Source organism: Lethenteron reissneri, chromosome 52 (assembly GCF_015708825.2).
Source record: "Lethenteron reissneri isolate LAM-NWPU_2019-01 chromosome 52, ASM1570882v1, whole genome shotgun sequence".
NCBI classification, from domain to species: Eukaryota; Metazoa; Chordata; class Hyperoartia; order Petromyzontiformes; family Petromyzontidae; genus Lethenteron; species Lethenteron reissneri.
The window spans coordinates 7864165-7890471 of NC_083830.1; the positions used below are offsets into that span (position 1 = coordinate 7864165).

The window sequence follows — 26307 nt, forward strand, 5'->3', positions numbered from 1 at the left end:
AAGGTCAAAGCCGGTGTCTTCGTCGGACCACAGGTAAAGAAGATCCTGGAGTGCAATGAATTCCCCAAGAAGCTCACGAGTAAGAAGAAAGTGGCTTGGGACAGCTTTGCCGCAGTGGTTCGTGGCTTCCTGGGTAATCACAAGGTCGAAAACTATGTGGAGCAGGTTGAGACTGGTGAAGAACTACGGCACAATGGGCTGTAGGATGTCCCTCAAAGTCCATATCCTTGATGCTCATCTTGATAAATTCAAGGAGAACATGGGAGCGTACTCGGAGCAGCAAGGCGAGCGCTTCCACCAGGATATATTAGACTTTGAACGCCGCAATAAAGGACAGTATAACGAGAACATGATGGGAGACTACATTTGGGGGCTGATTCGTGAAAGTGACTTACAGAATAATCATAAATCTCGAACAACTATTCTGACTTATGTGAACGAAAAGACGCAAATTTCCCCCCTTTTTTCTCATTGAAAATAGGTCAATTAAAAAATATCACTGTCCTGGTCTCAAAAGCAGAGTTTGTGGGGAATAATAGCCATTTTCTATACTTTTTAGGCAATAGCAATTACGAAATAACACTTACTACCCAGGAAAAAAAATTGTGTTACATAGTGAATTATCACGGTTGTCTCAGTTTGGCGAAGGGGTAAAGCGTTTGAATTATCGAACGAATGTCTTGGCCCGTTTTGATCCTTTGCAGAAAATCGTAAAACGTAGAGTGCTCGTGTGGTTGTGAAGTTCTGAAAATTAGTTTTGGGCTTGCACATGATGTAAATGTTTCATAAAAAAAACAGGCATGCAACGTACAGCAAACTCCAAGAATATTGATGAGCTTTGAAAAGGCTGAATGTCTCTCCTCATTGTCAATTTGTTCAAAAGCAACCCTTCTGACTATCATTGTGGGCAATAAAAAAACAACAAACATTTGCTGAAGGCGAGTGAAGATGTGCTTTGTAGTAGATACAGTTTAGTAAGTTTTGAAAATATGTCTTCGCAGAGATATGCTTGTTTGAAAAGTGAGAGTTAAAGGGCTCAAGGGAGCAGCACTTTACTTTGATTGAATTCCTCGCTCTTGAAAGCCAAATAAGATTGCATTTTAAGAATGGGTTAAAGGCTATAGATTGTAGCCGTCGCCATGTTGGGATTGTACATGTAGAATGCTGCAGAACAGGAGTGAGTTCCTGGCCGGAACTGTGGGCCATTGTTTAAGAAAAAAAACATTGGGGAAAAGGTACCAGAGGCATAATGAAACACTCCAGGGTGTTTTCTGAAATGTTTCCATTTGTATGCATGTGCTTTCAAATTCAGTGCGAGGAATCGAGTTGCCCATAGGGAGCTCCACATTGTAGAATGCCCTGGGGTGTAAATGTATAGTGTTTGCCATTCACTCTGTGTGTGTTTGTGTGGTCTTCATAGGTGCAACACTTGCCCCAACAGTCTGTTTAGCCTTTACTGGGATCTATGTCTTTATATGTGTGAAAGTGGGGGAGCGGTGATGTAGCGATTAGCACGCTGCGCTACGAACCCGGTGAACCCAACACTATGATTATCTAAACCGGTCCTGGGCCTCCCCTAGATCGACTCAGCCTCAAATGAGTACCTGGTGCAGCGTTTAAAGATTGCCACTGGGTAGACAAAAGTCGTTGGGCATGGTGCTGGCCACCCACCCCCTTGTGTACTGTGCAGGCCTTCATAGGTGCCCAAACAACACTTGCCTCAAGTCTGTTTAGGTTATAGGGGGGATCTTTGTGTGTGAGAGTGGGGAGCGGTTGTGTAGTGGCTAGCATACTGTGCTACGAACCCGGTGAACCAAATGGATTCCTGCTTTTGACCAATAATAACGGCGAATATTTGAACCGGTCCTGGGCCTCCGCTAGGTACACTCGGCCTTAAATTAATTCCTGGTACTGTTTATAAACAGCACTGGGGAGGCATCCTAACCCCCACGTGTGCCATTGCCACCCTTCCTAGGTGCTTGCTAACAGCACTTGCACCAACGGTCTGTTAAATGCCACACGGGCGGATCTTTGTGTCAAGAGTGTGTGCACGTATAGCTACGTAACACTGAGACGTGCAAACATCTCACGGTGTTGTGCAAATACATTACGCGAGGTTTCACCCAGCGGTACAAATATATTGTTTTGTTTAATGACAAAATGTCATACATTGCAACGGTCTAAATATCAGGTCGGGATTTCGCCCTATAATTGTCCACAGAACTCCAGACCTTTTCGGGAAACGTGTAGAGAGCAGAGTGCCTCAATGAGTCACCATTGCAACATCGCAGGCCGCTGCGGTAGCAGTGTAGAACACACGCTTGCGGGGAGAAACTAAAATTGGGTGCACTGGCAGCCAACTCTTATTTTATCATTCCCACGGGTAGCGCCAGGAAGCCAAAATGGGGTTGGGGATGTTCTCACGTTGAAAAAAAAAAACACCGTGTCGTAAAAAAAAACCCGGGACGAGAAACTGAGAGAGGGGGACCGAAATCTAGCAGCACGCGTGTGCCATACGCACACCGCATTGCTCAAGCAGAATTAAAATTCTGCTCTTGTTGTTGCGCTTACGAAAACGGCGTGTTTGCCATGGTGTGTGCCAGCATTGTTCAGGCGCAGGCACAAGAAATAACAACAAGCGGGCGCGTACACTTGGCTGGAGTTCCTTGTCGCTGGCAACGCGGCGAGATGTCATTGTGCGCTCGCCGTTAAAACGATTGATCTCTGCGCCTGTCAGACCACTCATTAAATTCCCTCGGCAATGAAATCAGTTCGAATTGGGATTGTCAATACAAATCGATGCTACAAAAGTAGGTGGGGCGGGTGAGGTCAAAGTAATAATGTAATGGCAAATCTGGGAATGGCCTTATAAATGTATCTCATTGAATTTCATACCATTCTTAATTTACACTTATATTACATATACAGCTCTGCAGAAAATTATTAACAGCCTCGAACAGCTTTGATACAATTTATTCGGCAAATTAGATTTTTGAAGACTGGGAAGTGTCCGTGCACTTGTGTGCATGTGTATGTATGCATGTGTATGTATGCATGTGTGGGGAGCAGTGGCGTAGCAGTTCGCGCGCTGCGCTACAAACCCGGCCACCCGAGTTCGATTCCCGCTCACGGCCAACACCAGTGACTATTATCTGAATAGGTCATGGACCTCCCCTAGGCTGATTCGGTTTTAAATGAGTACCTGGTGCGGTGTGCAAACATCGCCACTGGGGAGACAAAGGCAGCCGGGCGTGATGCTGACCACCCGCCCCCTCGTGTGCCGTGCCGGCCTTCATAGGTGCTCGCTAACAGCAGTACTTGCCCAACAGTCTGTTCAGGCTATGCGGGGGATCTTCTGTGTGTGCGTGCATGCGTGCGTCGCAGGGCATGTTTATCCCCGCGGGTACTGGGCACTGCTGCTGCCGCTGGCGCACAGAGCAGGTGGGGTTGAATTGGCGCCACAATTCATGCTCCCGTTGCTTGGCTACCGTGATTAGCTCACGAGAAGCCAGCAACAATTACTGGCCTATCGGCTAGCCTGCCCGCGTGCGATAATGAGTAATCTGCCATTATGAGGACGGCTGTGATGAGCTCTAATTTCTTGGGTGATATCTAATATACTCTTGAGTGTCCCTTTCGGTGCTGTGCATGTAGATATGTGTACAAGGGAGTGTTGGTTATTGAGTGAATGAGTGTACTGCACTGATCCTGACAGCCGAGCTTGAGTTATTTTTTGTATTGTTATGATTAATCTGAGTACTGATCTGAAAGCCCAAAAGCGGGCAGCAACACACACCACTATTAAATGTGTGGACAAGAGTTAAATACATTTATAAAAAATGAGCAAGATTGTAAGAACATAAAAAAATAGACGATGGGGCGGGGGAATTCCAAAGCCGAGCAGTGCGAGAAACAACACAAAGTGTTGTGACCTGTAGTGTGTTTTTGCAGTCGTGTGGATTATAACAAAATGTAAACCTGGTGATACTGCGTTGGCAGCGGTACACACGCACAAACAACCAAAACTCAATGCATTCGTCAATAACACTGCGCTAAAAAGAAAAAAATGTCTTTTATAAAGAAGGGCCCTTGCCCGAAACGTCGCCTGTTATGTAATATTTATAGGCCCGTGTTTTTCACAAAAGTATTGAGAATTTTGTTTTCAACTTATGGCCACGATGCACGTCGTCAGTCGCGGAAATTGTAATTTTAACCTCGTCTGTCCCACTTCACGGTCGACTCAGCTTAAAATGAGTACCTGGTACCGCTGTGCAAACATGGGCGCTGCGGAGACAAACACAGAGCGGCTGTGGCAGCGCCAGCTTTTTCGCGATACTCCGACCCGTCCGGGGCGTTGTGCAAACACCGGCATTTGATTTGACCGATAAAAAAAATGTGCCTCTGTGTTTTGTCTAGACTGAAACCCTGCAGTTGGAAAAGGAGGGGGTCTTGAACAGGGTGCTGGAGGGCAACGCTCAACTTGTTAAACTCCACGACAAAGTCAAGGTGAGGTCGGGTCCTTAAAAGATACCCCCACTCTCCACCTCTATGCAAGTTACAGTAATTTTGAGAACAAGACACTGAAAGTAAAAGGTCACACTCTCGCCCAGTATTGAGCGAATATTTACAGGTAGGAACAACAGTTCCACACTGCCCACCAGGGATTATTTGTCTGTCATGCATAGCCCCTCCCAAACATGAAGTACGCTCCCGGATTGGTTGAAGTGCGTCACGTGACCACGAGCTTTCTGTCGTGCACGAATGCGCTGTCCAACCAAGTTCCTACCTGCCCACTCCGAAGGAACGTGTTAAGCCTACTCTTTTGCGCGTCAATCTTGTAATATTTTTTTGTCTTGTGAGTCATAACGCCGATGACCAAATCACCTGCAATGTGCCCTGTTTCAGAAGCTGCTAGGTTGAGTCAAGATGGTGCTTGGCTTGTTGTGGGGCTTACGGGGACTCAATAGTGGGAATATAGGAGCAGTGCGGCAAAATCCATTGTTGTATTGTATTCTTAGGTTTTTTTTATCGGTTAAATCAGCTTCAAATCTAGAATGTTGTATTGTACTTATATGCTTCCACAGCTATGCTCCTCACCTTCACCAATCCCGCACTGACCAGCATGGTAAATTCGGATGAAATATCCCTCCATAACCCACACAACATGCGGAGTCTTTCATGCACCAGTGGATTAAGAACATTTCTTGTACGTGTACAAATTTATAGGGACTCCGTGCCGAAATGAACGATGGGGCAACACTCGTCTCTGAGCCAGAGGTTAAAATTCCATATTCCCATCGGCGGGGCCAGTCTCTCAATAGGATGATCGCTGTTGTCTCGTAACAATGTGGTTCTCTTATTTTATCAACCCCTAGCGGGTTCATTATACACTTAAATTTACAGGCTGATGCATTTAAAATCAAACAAATCCAATTGTGGCCCTGTTCTGACTTTTAATGTCATGTTTTTGGCTATCCTCTCACCTGGTGTTAACACAGGACACTTTAAAAAATAACCCAGGGCTTTGCAACGTTACCACACACGACCTGCCAATCGAATAACTGCGCACTGGCCGTTTATACTGCTGGGTGTACCCATTAATGCTGGTAGGAACCTCCTGGTTACACCAGCCCACAGGGGATTATTGTGTCCGTCGTGCAGGGAGGGGCTGGGTGGGGAGGGGAGGGTGGAGAGGGGCTGGGCTGGGTGTGAAGGGTGGGGCTTGGTGGGGCTGGGTGGGGAGGGTGGGGAGGGGCTGGGTGGGGAGGGGCTGGTCACCCCGTGGTGCCCTTATAAAACTCAACGTTTAACCTACTCACGCCGGCTTGTGCCCGCCCTCACAGTCGGGCATATTTGCGGAACACACCACGCCGCCGTTGACCCTGGCCATTGACCGAGCAACCCAACGTTCCTACCAGCTCCCTCCGCAGGAATGTGTTACCGACCAATTTTGGATCGCAATCCCAGCGCAGCATTCCATCTTGTTTAATGGGGCCCACTGGCGAATATGGTTGAAAGATCCTCGCATTCGGTCACAGTGACATGCGCTGTATGGCAGGAGCTGCTTGCCTCTGGTTAATGGACATGGCATCCTTTCTTCCATGGTAAAGTATGCGTTACGTGAAGTCATACGGACACTAAGAGTCATTTGTTTTTGCAGTCCACGATTATTCTTTATTCATGACCTCTTTTTTTATTGACTGATACGAAGCAGGGCTGTGACAGGCATATCGTTTTTTTTTTCACTCTATGTACAGCTTTATTTAAAAAAATAACAATGATGTTTTTTTAATGAGCAGCTGTAATTGAGCTGTTTATCTGAACACGTTCGGCAGTTGTGCAAATGGTATCCAGTCATCAAGCGGGAATAGAAATATGTTTTATCAGTTCTGGGACTCGCGTTATTGGTTTTGTATCAATAATTTCCATTCTGTGATATTTCTTATAAATTCACACATCGCACCCATTGGCAATATCGATCACACAACACACCACATCTTGTACCCACAGTGCGATGAACAATTGTCTCAAGCTTTTAATTACTTCGATCCTTGGCAGTTCAGATTAAAAGCGGGTCACAGAGCAAATTTGATTGGCCCGGCAATAAAATATCCCTGGAAAAAAATAAATTTTCAACGTTAGCGTGCGAAGCATTTAAGGGTAGCGGAATCCAGGGTGGAGTACGCGTTCAAGAGCAACATTCTCACCAAAACGATGCCCATGTTTGTTGTAAAACGAGACTTAAGGATGAAAGCAAACAGCCTTTGCAAGCTCTAAGGCATTGCCCCAAGGCCAGAAATGGACCTGGATATACATTATGTACACCGTTTACCATCGACTCATCATGATGAGAAACCCATTGTTATAATAACGTTCGTTTCAACATCATCTCTCAGTTTTGATCGCCCCTTATCTTTTGTTAATGCGTGTAGAATCATTGTCAGTGGAAAACACGGCCATCGTTTTTTTTAATCAAAAGTCACTGATACTGTCATAATAGTTGTACTTGCAGACTGTTAAATTGTAGTGGAAACTCATCATCTTGAAGAACAGACAGGTGTATGCAAATTTTCAAACATGACACTCAATTGTGCATCATCCCCGCGGAATTAAGTGCTGCGTTGGAACCACAGTACTGCCCTCTACATCAAAATCGTATCTTCTTTTCACTACCTTTTATTGCTTTGGTTTAGACTTGCGTTGCTGACGTTTGCGAGTTTCCCCTGCAAGTTGTGATGGTCAGCCCAAGCCAGAGGTCGCAAACGGGTTTTGATTGCTTACCCGTACCCGTACCCGGCCGCACCAGGGTCGAAAACGGGTACCTGTACCCTACCCGATACCCGGCTACCCGTACCCGGCCGGGTATCGGGTACGGTACGGGTACCCGATTGCGACCTCTGGGATGAAGCCATGTTGCAGGCGCGGGTGGGTTGATTCTAGGAACTTGAATTGTGAGAAGAGACAAGACGTTGGGAAATGAGTGACAAACGGTTACTCACCAGTGACTCATGGCCTACCCGTACCCGGCCGCACCAGGGTCGCAAACGGGTACCCGTACCCGGCCGGGTACGGGTAGCCGGGTATCGGGTAGGGTACGGGTATCGGGTACCCGGTTGCGACCTCTGACCTAAGCCAAGCCTGCGGCGCCGTTACGGAGTGGCGCACGTTGCGCAACGCTCCTGCCAGACACATCGACACAGCCCGTACAGGAGGCCCACGGTCAGCGTGGCTGGCATGAGGTTGATGAGCAGCACCCCGAGCGCCACACGTTCCATCACGAGCATGTAGATTCCCACGGGCAGAGAGCTGAAGTAGGCAAAGCCCAGCAGCCAGAGCAGCAGGCGGGGCGCCCTGCCACACAGCCCCCTCCGCGACGTGGAACTGCCGTGCGAGAACGTCGAGTCGTGGCTCTGCGGCCGGCCGGAGTTTGCCATCGTCCCGCTCGGCGAGCCTGCTCCTGCCACGGAGTCGCCGGTGAAGTTCTGGCGCGCTGCCAGGTTCAGGGCCAACCCCGTGCCTCGGCTCTGACCATAGGTGAACACCTGACTTTGGTCTAAGCCTATTCCCACGCCCGTGTGCTGAATCTGGCCGAGTTCCGAAAGGTGGTCGTGGTTGCGAGCCATCGCCCAGTTAAGGTCGAGGCTCGACTGCCCGGTTGTGGCCGAGCGCTGCGTTGGGGAGGCGTCCCGCGAGGTGGTCCCCGCTCGGCGCGTTGAGCGCGAGGCAGTCGACCGACACGCACAGCGCCAGCGAGGAAGTCTTGAGGCGCAGCGGGTTGAGCAGCATCTCGCCGCCGCCGTTGTGGCGCGCCGGTCGAACTGACGGCGGAGGAGGAGGCCTCCACCGAGCCACCATGCTGCCCACGAGTGCCTCGTCCTCGGGCAGAGCGGACACGTCGCGCGAGGGCGGCACCGCCGTGGGGCAGCGGCAGAACGGGCACTGGGATTTGGCGTGAGCCATCGCTGCCACCGCTTCCGCCACTGCCGCCGCTTAGTATCCGGGAGAGACAGTGCGAGCACACGCCGTGGCCGCACGCCAAGAGTTTGGGGCGCCGCGCGCGCAGATCATACGCGTGGTAGCAGATCTTGCACTCGTACTCCTCTCCGCTGCTCCCGCTGCCGGCACTGCCTCTGCCAACCGACCGGATACTGCCCCGGGCCTGGGTCCAGATCGCCATGTCGTTCGTCATTGCTGCTTGGGCACCGTATCTATTGCGCGGGGTCCGGGAGAACACACAAAGGACTTTAGGTGGAGCGTGAACAGAATGTTGCCATCCACAGTAAGCCAACCAACCTGTAGCACCACCCGCCTTGGCTGCAGAATGACTGAATTTATTTTTGCCAAAGATCTTTTGACAATTAAGTAACTGGATTGAAATTGGAAGGCATTGCTGCTTTACGCAAATGGAGTTAACGGTTGAACATAACGGTGGAGAATTTCCCCGCAGACCGATGAGTCACTCAGCCATCACTTGCATGACATTTTGGCCCATTAAAGAGTTAAACATCGTAGCTTGCTGTAAGCGGTCAACGCTTGTGAATAAGCCGCGAAAAAAACATACCAAAAGGGAAGGGCGTGTGGGAATTGTGCACTTTCTCTCTAGATTCCCTGCCTTCCGCGAATAGACTGTGCCAGATGTCCCGGATACATGCGCTGATTAACGGTGGCTTTTTGAGAGTTGGATGTGGGAAATGGTATTTTGTGTTATCTCCCCTACTCCACGGGATTTCTTTGTGATGCAAGCCCCTATCACACCTCCTGGACATCAAAGGATAAACGTGTATCGTGAGATGCAAAGGCCCTCTTTGACCAGCAGTAGGGTGCAGTTGTTTATTTATTTTCACGGTCGATCCTTAAAATTGACTGTGCCAAGAATAGAAGATGTTTAACAGCCAGGGTGCTGTAGCCTTCTCTCGTGGGTGTAAATTGTGAGCGCTGCACTCGATTGTGCCCCGACAAGAGATTGGCAACTGGGAGTAGGTGGTATTTCATATTGTTGCTTGTGTGCTCGCAGCCGTTCCAATGATTTGTATTGTTTGCTTGCACTTGTTTTGAAATAATCTCCGAGGAATGGTGCTGCCATTCTTCAAACTGATGCTTGGAATCATTAAGCGTGCTTCTCCTGTCGGGGACTGATCAATTGGTAAACGCAATCAGATATCGGCCAAGCCGGTATTACAGCTGCTTACAAACGGCGTAAAAGGGTTGTGAACAGAAACGTTTCTAAGACTGCGTAGATGTTTTGCGGTTGTGCTGATGTGTTTCAAGGTGAAACATCCAATGTCAAGACAACAATGGTCCGATGTCAAACGACAATAATTTTTTCTACGAAAAACAAGCGGCGCATAATCGGCCATTAAGTTATATTTTCTAATGCAGAAAACTAAAATTGCGGCAATTATTTACCTTATCGTTGTGAGGGTCGGGCAAATCTACGGCCCATGGGCTTGCGGCCCACATAAGGCTTGCACCATTTCAAAAAACAGAATGCAACAGTTATCCATCACTGCAAGCATTTTAGCCACACTAATCGGTAAATAGAGAAGAATCTTTTCCTATTTTGTTTGTGCTCAGTCATTTCTGTCAGAAGTGACCAAGGGCTGTGTGTGTGTCAACGTGTGGCCTGCTATAAAGGTCTTGTTCGGCCCTTGGCAAGGAAAACGTTCTCCTAACCCCCTGCCCTCAGGGTTCTGGAGTGGAGTCGCCACTAAATCCAGGTTGTATTGAGTCGACGGTTCCATTCTGCCAGCCGTATGTTGTGAATAAACTTCCGCGCCCTTTAATTCTCGAGAATAATTGATTTCAATTCGTGAACTATTACGCCTTGTTTTTTTACGGAACCCTTTATGAGGAACAGTACACTTAACTTAGTGGCAATGGAGACATTTTATTTTACAAGTGTCGAGAAGACTAAGCTCTTGCCATTTAATTAACGTTCGCTAATTTTGGCGAGGAGTTGCTACGGCAACAGTGAAGCAATGTCGGGCATAATAAGCAATTTAGTATGCACCATCACCGATTTAATTATATTTTAATTAGGACGATATTATCTCGGATGAATCGTACAGATATACATGCATTGCTACAGATGTTCGCAATGCAATCTCAGAATGGCTGGGCCAGCAAAACACAAGGGGCGGTCAGGCTTAAGCTGAGCTCATTATATCTCAAAATGACGAGACCCCCCCCCCCCCCCCAGGTGACTTTTCTTTCCCCTCTGCTCACTTGACGAGACGCCTGGCAACGGGTGCCACGTGTGTTGCTAACGTGTGTCACCCATGGGGGGAGACAGAATGGAACACCAAAATAATGTATGTTTTGTTTTTGGTGCTGGGTGATTATGGAAATATGTGCAGCTAGTTGATGGTCTCAGGCCTGTCACCGATGACTGTACGACAAAAAAAAATCAAATTTGGTTTTATACTTAAATGCATCTTATTCCAGCTCTGAGACGTAATTGTCAGTTTCATTGCAATGAGATGAAAAAAAATCACTTGTAGAGCCGTTCAAAGTTGTGCGAAAGGGAACTATTGGAGTGACTAACTATAATTGTATTTGTTATGCTTGTTTACCCAGAAAAACCTCACTGAGTCTCAAAGATAATTTTCAGGAGGGTCCTGCCAAGTTTTGCAGCAGGGGACAATGTTTGCCCTGTGTAATTGTAATTGAGTAATTTTCAAGTAATTTTTCAGCATTGCGATGTTTTGCCAATACCTGTTTAATAGCTTTGGGAGGAAACACATGAACCCAGAGGAAACCCATGCTGAACAGGGGGAGAACATATAAACACTACATAGAAAAGTGCCCGAGTTGGAAATCGAACTCAAACCCTTCTTGCTTTGAGGCACGAGTGTTCCCACTGTGATGTCTTCTGGGGCTGTTTTCTGGTCCAGAGTGATGACCTACTTGTCGGAAATGTATTTGTCTCATGCTATGACACTGATGGCTGGAGAAAGAAGAGAAAAACATTCGAAAAAACGTGCATGCATGAGCAGAAAATACTATTTTTAAACCCGATCATATTAACCTTGGCTTTACAATGGATTTGGCTTAAATTTCGGCTCTGAGAATTAAAACAAATATTAATTGGCCTGAAAATGTGTGAATAATCTCATGAAGGCTAAATGGTTCACCTTAAGGACTTGTCGGGATAAGTCCTTGAAAGAAATCTCTCTAATACACAAGGTTGCACTGCTCTGAGAAATTTCCGATATGGTTTCTTCATCTCTTAACGTGATGATAAAAGCACAGTTGCAGTTGGGAGTGGGGGGTGGCGCGGAATGACTCAACAGTGGTTTAATTCCATTAATTACTGCAAATAACAGGTGTCTACCCTGAGCTATATTTTTCGTTGGGGTTTCAAAGGGAAAAAAGGGCAGGGAAAAACGTCAGTTCGGTGAGCGTGTTCGTAGATTTCACCGTCAGATTCTAGCAGCAAATGATGTCTTTATCAAGAAGTCATTGCGGTGAATGTCGTCCATTTTACTACGGCTCACCGTCTCTTCATTCTGTCTGTTGGGTCCTGCAGTTCTTGCGTCATCGACATCTGACCTTCATCAATACCTTTATGCTTGTACCTTGATCGATGACCTCTGGGTGCCACTCAGCTTTCTGTCTCAATCACTTGTCCTCCCCCATCCTGCACACGTGCCCTACGCATTGAACCGCTTTCTTTTTGATGTAAGTAACTGTTAAGAAATAGTGGTGTGTTAATAACAATGATAGTAATAGTTTACAGCGATCCACTGCTGTATGAAGGCCTTGCCAGGACATGTCAGCCATGGGGGGGTTGTTTGGCCTAGTTCGCTACACCGGTCAGTGCTTGTTGCATCCCACTGGGATTTTTGCACAGCGTTGGCGTACGGTGCAATTTTTTCTTTCTGGAAGACTTTGCAGTTTTTTCCTGGATTTTTCTGTTTGCGCATAGTCACTTTAAGATGTTGCACCCGATTCAAGAACCGAATGGCTCACAGGGCTATACCAAATAAATGAAACTGAAGTGCCCAGGACTCTCTCGGATATCACTCGCCACTAATGTTAGCCATGGCTGGGAATTGAACGTAGATCACTGGATTCATAGTGCAGCCACCGCTCCACTGGCGATAACAATAATAATTGAGTTTCATTGACTGTTGCTTTCCATATAATGCCAGGGATTAGCTGAATTGTAATCTGATTTATTCCTTCCAAATTCCCAAAGTTGCTTGTGACTGATATCATTAATGCAAATGCGTTGGTGCTCAGTCGCTGTTTAATTAGCTTCCTCACCCGAACCTGGGGAAAACGACATGAAAACCCTTTTCTGCATCACCGTGCCTGTGCCTCACAAAAGCGCCTATCTCCAAGCGTCGTGCGATACGGCCGTGCCGAGGTTTACATTTAATTAACCAGGAGTGTGATTGTTTATAATAGCAAAATAAAATAACACATTTTTTTGTCGTGGTGAAAAAAATTGACAGTGTGATAACAACATCGTTTAGAAATTAGCACAGTTTCTGTGAAACTGGCAACAGTCGATTGAAAATGTAATCCTCGTGTTTGTAATGGAATGGAGGGGTAGCAGCCCTGAAGGTGAGGACCAGGTATTTTTTTGTCTCAATAAGAAAAGAATCTGTGAAGCGGTGGCGCAGTGGTTATTGCTCTGCACTGTGAACCTGGCCAACCTGACTTCGTTTCCCGGTCACAGCTAACATCAGCAGCGAGCAATATCCAAACTGGTTGTTGGGAACCCCCTTCACTAACCAGCACTGACTAACTTGGTTGAAATATGGTCAAACTAGCACGGTAAATTATGACCGTCAGGACCTGGGAAGGTGTTTGGCCGTGGAATGGCAAAGGGCTGTATATGATTTATATTAATTATACAAGAAGAACTGTTAATCCTGATGTGTACCAAACAGCTTTCATAATTCATATGGCTTCTGCAGTAGACAGAACATATTGCAACCACCTCACCGTGCTTGTGTACAACATTTTCCCTGTTAAAAAAGTAATAGATAATCTACAGACCTTTGTTAATCCACTACTGACCAGCCCATGTCATAACCATACATCACTACTTTGGGGCAGCTTGTTGAAGAGGTTCACGGTTTGAATCCAGTGGCCACCCTGATTAATACTGTGGGTGTATTTAGTTTATTGTCCTCCCTCGGCACCTCCGATTATCACGGTTGGCTACGTACGGTGCGAAAGATAAAATATACTACACGCCATCTACTTCACAATGGCTGTTAAGAATCCTGCAACGTCATTCCCAAGAATGAACTATAAAACTAAACTATTTTTTATTTTACCAGGTAAGACCCACTGAGCTATTTTGCTCTTTTTCAGAAGCGATCTGGCCACACATGATATCTCAGCGAAGTGGCTTATAATGTAGAAATGTATAGCAGCCAAACACTCTAAACATACGTTGATTCAAAATGGGGAGGGAAAAGCCAGAGGACCCGGAGAAAAATCCACGCAAGCACGGGGAGAACATGCAAACTCCGAATATACAGGCATCAAGGTCAGGAAGCGAACCCAAGACTTCTTGCATAACATCTCGCCACCACGGCCATTGTATGCCAGCATCATGGTCCAAATGTGCAAAATTACCTGCAAATTACTCACTTTGAAGCTACAAAACCTTGGAAGGACCCTCCTGGAAAAGATTCATGAGATACATTGAGACTTTCCTGGGTAAGCAAGCGTAGTAGTAGTAATGATAATAACATTGACCATTGCTGGTTGGTGAAGGTGGGGCTCAGGACATATTCACATATCAATCTCCACACTCCATGGCCAATAATAGAACTCAGGCCACCAGGTTATGGATAAATATTTGCATGCGTGTCTACTAATGAGGGTCATGTTATTTTCCCAACACTACATGCTCTTATGTACATTGTGTTTCTGCCCTCAGAGCGTAATCTCGCAATCTGGAGAGGCAGAAAATAACTATGCTAACAAATAGGTTTAGAGAATAATTCAATATTTATAAATGCATGCATTGTTCATCAGTGATGCTATCGCTAATGCGATGCGGCAGGTCATTGGTGCGAATGGCTGGCCTGGGACTCAAGGTCCTCCTCTAAATGTGTGCATTCAAAGCCACCGAATTTGCAAATATTGGCAACGCGAATTCCGTTACTTGATATAACATATGGTTATTGGCAGGCCTATCACCATTCACCCAGAATGCACCAGATCCTTCCAGATCTTAGAAGCTAGGCTGAGTTGAGCTTGGATAGTGCTTGCATGGGTGACTACCATATACAAGCAGGTGGTATAGGCTGACATGGGGCTATGTTGTGGACAGCAGAGGGCAGTGCAGCGAAATCATTTTTTTGTACTGGACTGATATACTATGACGTCTACACGGGTCCACCATCCTGAGCTAACCAGCGTGGTAAAGTATGGTTAAACAAAATATCCCCCATGACCCACATGACATGGGGAGACCCCTTATCCAGCAGTAAAGTGACAGAATGGCTGTGCGTGTAAGCAGCAGACTGCCTGAATCAATCGGCAAAGAGGATACACTTCCTGCCGTCTGACCTTTCGTCCTTTTCATAGCTGTTGTTGGGCTTGTTCTACTTCCTTCGTTTGTGTGGCATTAGCACGACAGCCTGCCGCGCACAATGCCGTGGCTTGTCGGGTGGCATGTAATACGCGTGAGATTAGATTTTACAAACATTCAGCAAGAAAAAAAAAACCCACAAGAATCCCCTGTTCCTGTTAGCCTTCTGTGGGCTGACCTAACAAATTAAGTATACTTCTCACACACATCCACGGATATTGCTTAGGCTCCCTTCAAGATTATTTGCCGTTGTTTTATATCGGTCTATAGCCGTGAACCTTGGGTGGTGAGGTGGCGCGTTGGTGGCTGCAGTTCGAAACCCAAGCATTATTAAGGGTTCGTGCTCAAAGCTCTGTACGAATAAATGTGAGAATCCGTTGCTGTACTGTACCGTCACCTTATGACCACATCGCAGCCTTAGACCTACAACAACTGGTATGCCCTTGTATTCTGCCATACACGTACCATGGTTTTACCCGCTTAGCTTTCAAGGTACGACGTGTTCGGGTACATTTGGAGTTATTTCGTAATGGGCTTTCGTTACGCCGTCTTTAAATCTATCTAAAAAATGAATTGGCCGAAGATCCCATTGCAGGGCCTTCTTGGATCCCAAGAAAATTGTCTGATGACTCGGTGAGGATTTCCTAAAATAAGAAAATAAATTGCCCAAGGGAAAAAATTATATCAAAACCAAACCCAACCCTCTTTTCTCCCCCACCAACACCACCATCATCATCATCAGCCATGATCAATCTACTGCTGAATGACAGCCTCCCCTAGCCATCACCATCTCTCATTGTCAGCACAAAATCCGATTTCATACCTCCATGTCCACAGTCGATGTCCTCTTGAGTATGTTTTCCTCCTTTGGCTGCCACTTCATCATTTGTCTCGACCACTGGCCATCACGCCTCGTCACGACATGTCTTGCCCCAAGCCCTTTCTTAACGGTCAATGAAATGTCTCTAGCTTGTGTTATCAATCACGTGTTCCTCTTCACGTCTCTCGTTGTAATTCCAAGCACGTACCTCTTAATGCTTCTTTGTGCAGTTTCGAGCTTTTGTTCCCATTCTCTTGTGTCGATGTCAATGTCTCTGGTCCATGTGCCATAGCAGTGAATATACGGCAATTATAAAAGCTTTTTTTGTTTCTTACGGGCACATTTGCGCGATGCTACTGCCTGTCTTGCAATGCGTCCAGGTGGTTCAGCGGCAGCGCAAGCGGCTCGTAATATGAAGGTTTGCGAGTTCAAATTCTGGTTGGATGTTGACTCAGCTCATTCGTCGCTTCGGGGTCGATGAAATGAGTACGACTTTATGGGGAAGTCAACAGCGGCTGATCTTGTGGATCAACTCGCCATTGCCATGAGAATGGGGGTATCTTCACCACTGACACAGGGATGTAAATAAGAAAAATGAACACCACCTCACACTGTTCATTTGAGCCCGGAAAAAAATCACAATCTCATTTTGACTTTTGTCCATGATCCCGTAAGGTGTACAGGGCGCGTGCGGCACGGGCCATTGCGGAGGTCGCAGGCCGCTCGCAGGACGCGCAGGCCGGCTGGGCGGGCCGCAGTGAACGCTACGACGGAGAGATCCGCCACCTGCGCCAGATGCTGAGCGACAAGCAGGGCGCCGTCGAGACTTTGGCCGGGGAGAAGAGGTACGCGGTTGAGCGTTTGTGCTTGGGGCAGCTGAGACAGTAGGTAATATGATATGTCTCTTCTTGGTTCTTTTGGTAAAGTCACGTAGAAGGGAAATAATAGAATGATAAAAATAAAACAATAAAATTATTCTCACGACGTTTCGGCCACAACGCAAGCAGCCGTCCTCAGGTGAAGAACAGGTCTGTCGGAAAGACAGCGTCTGACAGACCTGTTCTTCACCTGAGGACGGCTGCTTGCGTTGTGAGAATTATTTTATTATGTTTTATTTTTATTATTTTATTATTTCCATTCTACGTGACTTTACCGAAAGAACCAAGAAGATGAATCCCTGCAGTCACGAAGGCTTTTAATCGAAATATAATATGTCTCCTTCATATTATCTCTGCATCTCCAAATATTGAAAAAAATCAAGTGTCGTTTATACAGTGATACCCTGATTTACGTTTCCACCCTATTACGTCATTTCGCAATTACGTCATCACTTTATTAATACCTCTACCTGATTTGTGTTACCTCAACCCACACTTACGTTGCTGACAGCATTATCCGTCCATTTTCGTATCCATTGCCTCTCAGCCTAACCCTCCACCTACCCTGTAAATGGCTTTGAAGTCGTTTCGATATTCGTCTTTGAACCTTTCAGGAACGCATCCCCGACGTAAACCGGGGAATTACTGTACAACCCATTGGCCCCATGGCCTTCTGGGAGTAAATTATTTCAGCAGCATTGATTTTGTACAAAGCAAATTTTTGACCGGTTTAGACATAATTCTTGTCAGTATGAAGACACATTACATTATCATAAAATCGAAATGATCCAGAAATTCTAAAATAGGTCTGTCTGTAACTGCCCTCAGAAATCTAAAATGTAAAATGGAAAAATTTGAGATTCATCCATATTATAGTGAAGATAAGATGAAGATGCTGAAGGGCCAGTCCTGGGCTCTTCCCCTATACTATCACTAACTGGCCAGTGTGGTGAAGTATGGTTTTACAAAACCCCCCGCTGACCTACACAGCATGGGGAGGCCTTTATCCAGCAGTGGATTGGAAAAAAGGGTTGTATATTATAATTTACAGACTAATTTCATTCAGCCTTCTGCTATTCTTCTTCCTCAATGGATAAGTGAAAGGTGCGGGCCTGCCATTTCCTGCTCACACACATGCTCACAGAAGGGTCTCCACTCAAGGCAGCTCTTAGGAGCCCCTCCAGGAGGTTTTGTGGCCAACTCTTTCACACACAGCCAAGAGGGCTTGGAAGAGGTCGGAGTGTCCACACGTTACTCCACAACACGCGACCTGGCGATTGGCTCACTGCCGTGTGCCCAATTATACTCAAACGAAACATTTTTTTTTTGTTACCAGATAAGGCCCACTGAGCTATATAGCTCTTGTTCAGAAGCGACCTGGTCACAAATGATAGCTTAAAGCAGTGGCTTATCATGTGGGGGAAAAACCGGAGGACCCGGAGAAAAATTCACGTGACCACGGGGAGAACATGCAAACTTCGAATGTACAGGCGTCAGGGTCGGGTTCAAACCCACGACCTCCTGCATACCAGGTGAGGTCGTTAGCATCTCAGCACCGTGGCACCCTTACTGCTGGCTGGATAGAGGTGTCATGGAGGGGGTTTAAGAAACTCAGGTCAGAGCACTGACCTCTGAATTCATCTTGTGTTTAAACAGCTGCCTGTGATAAAATCGGATACACAAGTGTCAGTGAGTTTATGGTATCAGCCTGGTCATTACTGAATGCATAAAAAACATCACTTTAGGGTTAGTTCTACACTTAACTTGGCTAACAATTTGGCTTTTAACAATAAAAAATATCCGTTTTACAGTTAGGTGGAAAACATAACATACTGTAGTAGTAGGTTTTTACCCTTTAAACTGGTACAAAACTGACACCTTTATACATGGCATCATGTTTGCAATAACCACAACGCAAGTAGGCAAAATGCAAACAAAAAGAAACAACTCTGATAATGATAATGATATGCACTGTCCTTGAAGTTGATTGGTCCACACCCGAGACAGCTTTCCTTAGAGCCTAGTCTCCATTGGTGTTGGACCAGATGACACCAAAAGGCATACAACTCAAAAACAGTGCACTATCAGAGTATTGAGAGCTCGGGGTAAGCATTTACATTTTGAGACCTCTTTTACCAGTGGCAAAATATAGTAGTAGGTTTTTACCCTTTAAACTGGTACAAAACTGTCAAAACGGACAGTTTTGACAGTTTTGTCACTGGTAAAGGAGGTCTCATAGTGTAAACATTACATACGTTAGCAGATTGGGTGGAAAATTTCTGTCCCCAACTGTGTGGACCAGGGGTTACTTAAACAGATCTTAGAGGCAGCTCTGTGATATCCACTTCCACGGGTCGTTCTATCACAGGAAGTGTTGCACTGCTCCGGGAGCGATCCAAATTGACCCCTCGGCTCGTGACATGACAATGGTAACACAATCGGGATAACATTTGGGGAAGGGAAATATATCATCTTTCCTGCCATCATTGCGTCTCTTCTATGATTGGAGCAGAATACAACGGAACATGAAAGTTTAATCTTCTTGGTTCTTTCGGTAAAGTCACGTAGAAGGGAAATAATAAAATAATTAAAATAACACATAATAAAATAATTCTCACGTTTCGGCCACAACGCAAGCAGCCGTCCTCAGGTGAAGAACAGGTCTGGTGGTGCCCATTCAGACGCTCTCTTCCCGACAAACCTGTTCTTCACCTGAGGATGGCTGCTTACGTTGTGGCCGAAACGTCGTGAGAATTATTTTATTATGTTTTATTTTTATTCTTTTATTATTTCCCTTCTGTGAACCAAGAAGATGAATCCCTGCAGTCACGAAAGCTTTAAATCGAAATGAAAGTTTAATGTTTGTGACTTTTGCATTTTGCCTTGAATGTAAAATCACTAACAGCAATTACACATTGATTTAAAGCTTTCGTGACTGCAGGGATTCATATTCTTGGTTCTTTCGGTAAAGTCACGTAGAAGGGAAATAATAAAATAATATTTATATAATATTAATATAAAACATTTTTATTGTATGGGAAATAATAAAATCATATTAATATACTATTAATATAAAAACTATTTTATTGTATTATTTCCCTTCTACGTGACTTTACCGAAAGAACCAAGAACATAGCAATTACACTATTAAAATTTACTTGTACAAAAGCAACATCACACCTAAATTACTGCATTAAGAAAAATTTTACCTGTAAGTGTCTGCAGCATTTTTAGCGCACCTCGTTTTTAAACCTGGCAAACTCAAATTGTATTCCTGGCCATTGCTAACATCAGAGGAGGGTTATATTTGAACCAGTCCTGGTACGTGACTCAATGTCATGGGCAACCCTTCATCCAGCAGTGGATAGACAAATACCTATACACTTGCAAAAAAAAACTTTACGGGTAGCCGAAATAATACATTGGAAATGTCTGTGACAAACAATGAAAGATGTAACCCAAAATTCTACATTTTTCTAATCTTTGGATACACAGCTAGTAATTGTCTGAACGTCCCAACATAGGACCCCCCTTAAAAATATTCTGGACATAGACTCAGTGAGGCTTTCCTGGATAAACAAATGACTTCATTACTATGATTATTAGATTACTGAATGCCTCCCTTGCTCACTTAAGCTACTTAACCGAGTCTCACGGTGCTGGCATCAGCAAAGTGCAGCCGATGAACATTTTATAACGTGGCGCTTATTGTTATAAGGTCGTGCTCATAACACACAAAGTGAACCACAATACATTGCTGATATTGTCAAGTAGCATTAACCATCACGTAAACTCCGGTCATCCTCGCAGCAGCTTTTGGCTAACCATCGAGCATAGACGACGTTGCACTGCATCGCGTGCTTTCAGATGCGCTTCTGCGGCCGTCTGGAACGCTCTTCCGATATTAGGATGCCACTGGAGCCTATGCGCTTTTGAATCTAAATTAAAGACTAATTTCTCGAGAACTGCTTTTCATGTTTCGTCTGTAGTCCTTCCCCCTCACCTCCGATGAGCATGGTTGGCTACGTACGGTGTGAAATAAGTTGAACATACATACATACGTTAATCAAACGATCGGTGCTTTATTTTGCACGAGTCTTTTGTTTTCGTCACTCCCCACGTCGACGCCACGTGATCCGTTTTGGCCAGATGGTCCCGATCGGTAATATTATGCTTCATTATATACTTGATATGTGAATGATATGTGAATTGGAGTTGTGGTGTATTGTGTGCGTGTCTGTTGTTTATTTTAATAAAGAACCTTTGTAGTTTCTAGACTTAGGCACAATTGCACACTGTGGTGCACTTGGTTTGTGGCCAGACAAATGACGGAGTGGATGGCCAGCACACGCACCCTGCCACCCTTTATTCCTTTGCCAAATTCTAGATATTAATTTCAGGCTGAGGCACGCAGGCTTTGGTAGTGGGGGCCTTCGTTGTACTCTCATTTGAGGCCAATTTGACCTTGGGAGGGTGGGGGGGTGGGTCCTGTTTTCGTTAAAGATTTCTGGAATTTAAACGTCTACTCCACTTGGACGGACCTTGGGTAATGGCCATGGAAAGGGAATCGTGAGGGTGATCGAAAAGCTTTTCTTTTTTTGTACGTTAACACATTTGCAAAACGCCTGTCAGTAAAGTATCAATGTAATGTAAACAACAACACTCAAGTACGCGTGTATCTATTAGAAGGGAACTCGGATGTTGAAACGGTTATCGGTGAAAAGAGCCTTATTCGGAAAAGTCGGGAATAAAAGACTGCGGTGGTTTGGACACGTGACAGTCGGCGGGACAATGTCCCGTGACTTGGAAATGCCGAACAAAAGAAACCATGTGGGTAGATGCAGCGATAAAATATCTAAAGGAAGAAAAAAGGGTAGAGTTTGAATGAAGAAGGTATACTGGCTAAGAGTAAGAAGGCTATGGTGTAAATCCATTCTGCACATTCGTCACTAATGTGTTGAAGGGACAAATGAAACAATTAATGAAAGGTATATTGAAAAGTGACTGCAGAATTGAGAAAAGCTTGTTCCGATGTTCTTGTTTTACCCTGATGTTGGGATCGTGGTTGGCAGTGTGGTTAACACAGCCAGCAGGGGCCACATCTATAAGGTGATTGCATTTCAGTAGAGCCCACAAGCTGATTATTGATGGAAGACAAAGAGAAAATAGCACGTGCAGAAGGTGCCTGTATTAACCCCTTTAACTCTCTAAAAGCCACAATGAAATGAACGCTGCATCCCATTTGCACAGCGGTCATTATATGAATTGAAGCAAGTGACGCAAATCTGCGCACCCTAAACTCTTTGGAATTGTGTAATTTCCACAGCGGTGGACGTTTTGTGTCTTTTGCCTGTCACCAAAATTATCTGGTATCCCATCGGATGTCAGGGTACTATGCAGGGGTTGAGCCTGGATCGTGCTTGGACGAGTGGCCACCTTTTTTTTTTTACAAATAAACAGGTTACCGTAGGGTTGTGGGGCTACGTGGTGGGCAGAAAAGGGGGTGGTCCAGTGAAATCCATTGTTGTCCTGTACTTCCATGCTCCCATGTGTACACTCCCAGCCTACACCAACCTGCCTTGAGCAGCAATGTGAAATATGGTCAGACGACCCCCACGATCAACACGACTTGGGGGGGGCCTCATCCAGCAGTGGATTGAAATGTATATACTCGAGTGAAATAGCCTGAGTATACTTTATGACTGTTAGCATGGACAAACACTGCCTTATGAATACAACAATAAGTATAACCCGTAAAAACAAAGTTTTTCACTCTAAATCCTTTATATACGTGGCGGCTAGAGTCCTCTCGTCCTCTGGCTTGAGATGGCTGCCACCTATGGGTCAGATGATTGTCTGCAGTATTAAACAATTAGTAATTAAATATTTAATTAGTTTTCCCTAAACAGTGTAAAATTTTGGATTTGTTTTCACGAACATTAATTGTCTCGCACAACGAGTCTGTGTGCAAAATGTCAGCTCGATTGGATCACGGGAAGTGGGTTAAAAAACGACCGAAACGTTTGCACGGTCGTAAGCAAGCAAGCAAGCACGCAAGCGAACTTAATATAAAGGATTTAAAAATAATCATTGTGTGAGGCATTATTTCAAATCCATGCAGCTATGCCTTTTGCAACTAATATCTGGAAAACAAAATGCATGGTAGGAAAAAGCAATTCTAATGTTCCAGATGATGTTCACATTTGGGTGGAGCATTCATGTGGTGGGTTTAGCTCTGTACTATGAACTCAGCAACCTGAGTTCGATGTCCGGCCACGGCCAACACAAGTGGTGAGATATATCTGCACCAGTCCTGGTCTCTGCCCTTCACCAATCTGTACTAACCAGGATGCTGAAGTATGTTTAAACAACCCCAATGACTGACACAGCATGGGATTGCCTTCATACAGCAAGTGCACTGAAGACGGGCTCTTATTACTTTCACATTTTAGCTGGATTTTGGAACGAGCCTACTCATTGCAAGCGTGGATACCCCCATCTCTTCCAATATGTCTGGCCATTGTGTTGGCCAAAATATTCACTAGAGCGGGGATCCCTGGAGCTCTCTTTAGAGAAGGTCCTTCCACCAGCAGTAGCATGAGCATCAAATTAGTATTTGCAACCTTTACCACCATCGTTTTAATCTTTCTAAAAACAATGATCTGATAAATGTAAAAACAATGATGTCACGGTGTCTGTAACATCGGCAGCTTTCGTAGGAGCGCACATATGGACATTACCGGTCTGCCACGCAAAAATAAACCATTGACTCTGCTTTAAACTGACCCGGGCACGGGCACGCTGAGTCTGCTCATAACCGCAGCCTTCCCAACTGCTCTCCAAGCTTTCCTCTCCTCCCTAACGCCAAGACAAGGAGCCACAGCTGAGAGCCACCCTGCCGAGCAGAGAGAGAGGCCCTGACAATCATCTGCCAGCACAGTGGCAGCACAATGTGGCATGCCTTAATTAACCTTTCCCACCCGTGGCATTTAATTTTGTCTTTAGCCACTGCACGTCGCTGACCTACTTTCGGCAAAATTTCATGAAAATGTGGGGAGCAGGGTGGGTTGGCAGTGGGAGTTTGTTTGCATTCAACCTTGGCAGTCGTGCGATAGAAAGATAGCCTGCCCTTCCCTGGCACGCGTTGTAATTTGTTAAGGATTGTTATTATTTTCGGACAGTAGGGGAATGTTAGAAAGTGGTTCCCTTTTTCCTCTGTGCATGTCACTGCGGTATAGCTTAGCCCGAGGCATTTGCATAAAAAAATTGCTGTTGAACATAGTGTCCTGCGCATTCTGAAATATAAAAAACAGCATTATTAGTTTACACAGGAAAGCCTCACCGAGACTCAAGACTCGTACTATCAGCAGAGCACTTGTATTTAGATATTTAATCAATTCAATTTTTCTGTATGTTTTTTTTTACATATGGGGTAGATACCGGAATGCCGGTAAAAAAACACCCACTCGTGTGAATTGATGACACTGAAACACTGCATAACAATTGGCCAGTAATCTCAATGCTATATATTTTTTACTTTATGTGCACCACCTCATTTTCCTTATCGCCCACCCACCTCCACATACGTTGCGCCACGAAGCTTCAAAATCCGAGTGTGCGGATGGCAGGCGTGACATCGTTAACGCCAGGGCCCATCATTAACGGTTCGAGTTTACCGATGGTTCCACCGAGGGGGGCATCAGGCTAAGGGTGTCCTCGTGGGTAGATCCAGCACAGACCGGTAGACACCGACGTCCGTTTATTGGCCTTGTGGAGCTCAGGAAACGGTGGCAAGGGTGCGGAGAGGTGACGCTCGGTGCAGGGAATGATGCGTTTCCTGACCCCGCGTGCGCCAGCCTCATAAACGATTCGTCTATGCACCGTCAAATATATATATATTTAGTGAGGTCCGAAACAAAAATGGGTCCACTGATTGTTGGTGTTAAAAATAAACCGAAGTGTATGCAAATTTCAATATCCATGTTTTCCAAAAACGTGCGGCAATGTCGTCCCAATGTACAACACGTTGCCTTTTTTTTTTTAAAAGCACAAACTGCGAGAATTTCCTGAAGAAAAAAACAAGTTTAAACAGGTCTGACCCTGACTGTGTGCGAACAGACGCACCCTTGATACATGAGGAAACCGTCCCTGATTTGACGGCGAATATTAAAGTGCAATGAGGATAACTGAAATGTTCTGCAGCGGGGATTGTTTGAGAACGGGGTCAGAGCCAATTTCCACCCCAATTAATCGTAGACTTTCTCGGTGGGAATATTTCAATCTGTGTAACCTTGCAGAAGTTTTTTTTAGGATTCCAAAATTTTTGCCGGGCACAAAATTAAAAGAAACGTTATTTTAAATGATGTCATGTTCCTAACACTCCCCAGCTGCTTGTTTTCGCATGGGCCCTTCAAGTGATGGGCACAAGAAGCTGTTTAAAATACGACACGGGGAAATGTGCTGATATCAGGCTAAACCTTGCATATTAAATGAACGCTGCCATCTTTTGCATAATAAAGTGACACGATTATTGTCTCAGGCAGGTGCAAGGGGAAAATTTGGCAATTGCATTGTCCACAATTCAAGCGGTATTTCAAGTTGGCTATGAAGTGATTGTAGATTTCTTTTCACGTCGTTCAATGAAATCACGGCTGCCATTTAAATTGGACGTTGTCACCAAACATACGCTCACCCGTCAAGTTTATACATTTCCACTGGGAAAAAAAACATCACGGTTGTCAATCCTTCCATCGGTCTAATTTAGGAACGGCTTTGTTTACACAAAGTGGCCACCATTGTGAACACACAATAACAGCTAAAACAGTCTTATTTATAGGAAGATAGAAATGATAAATCTTACCGGCCAAGGTGTGTTCAGTAACCATGAACTTGCCGTGTGTCCTTTTCTACGTGTGAGCTCCTGTTTGACAGTTTGACTCTCAAACGAGACAAAAAAATGTTAACTTCATTTTCATTTATTTTATGTCATCATAAAAAAAAATTTCGCAAACAACAAAAAAAATCAAATACGCCACGAGTTTTCCTCTTTCACAGTCATTATTTGGCTGCTACTTGATCCCTACCAAGTGGCTTCGCACCTATTTTAATCACGCCCTCTCAAGGTGCAGGCGCACACGCGCGCCGGCCGTTTCGTCCGAAGTCTACCCCGATTCTTCTGCCTTGGCAAACGCCGACGCGTGACTTGCTGACATTAACGTCGCTGTGGCCGAGCTCCACGATTGGTTCCTCACCGCTGTTCCACCTGATTGGCTTCCAAAGCGCCGAGGCCGTTCCATTATTATTATCAGTGCTGAGGGTGCCCCCCGGTGGGAGAAGAAGAGGCGTGCACTGCGGCGTTACGAGCGGCTGGGTCCGCCTGCTAAGGGGCCGTCCATAAATGACGTCACGCGATTGTGAACGATTTTTTACCCCCCCCCCTTTGTCACACGACGTCACAAAAAGTTAGACCCCCCCTCCTCAAATATGACAAAGCTCTGCCCCCCCCCCAAAAAAAATATAAAACATGCTTCAAATCGCTTTAAACTATT

At 45.5% G+C, this 26307-nt stretch overlaps 2 protein-coding genes across 3 annotated transcripts in view; one reads left to right on the top strand and one right to left on the bottom strand.

Annotated features, from left to right (window-relative positions):
* LOC133355790 (centrosomal protein of 89 kDa-like) overlaps window positions 1-26307 on the top strand; it is a 77078-nt gene that overhangs the window by 48460 nt on the left and 2311 nt on the right. For both annotated transcript variants that reach the window (XM_061573147.1, XM_061573148.1), the window contains exons 18-19: window positions 4417-4506; window positions 16557-16726. In XM_061573147.1, the coding sequence (XP_061429131.1) occupies window positions 4417-4506; window positions 16557-16726 (260 nt within the window). The remainder of the gene's footprint in view (window positions 1-4416; window positions 4507-16556; window positions 16727-26307) is intronic.
* LOC133355842 (E3 ubiquitin-protein ligase RNF182-like) lies at window positions 7957-26139 on the bottom strand. Its single transcript, XM_061573244.1, is given in 3 exon segments — window positions 7957-8443; window positions 8445-8708; window positions 25620-26139. Coding segments are annotated over 2 exon segments (558 nt in total). The 5' UTR covers window positions 8690-8708; window positions 25620-26139; the 3' UTR covers window positions 7957-8130.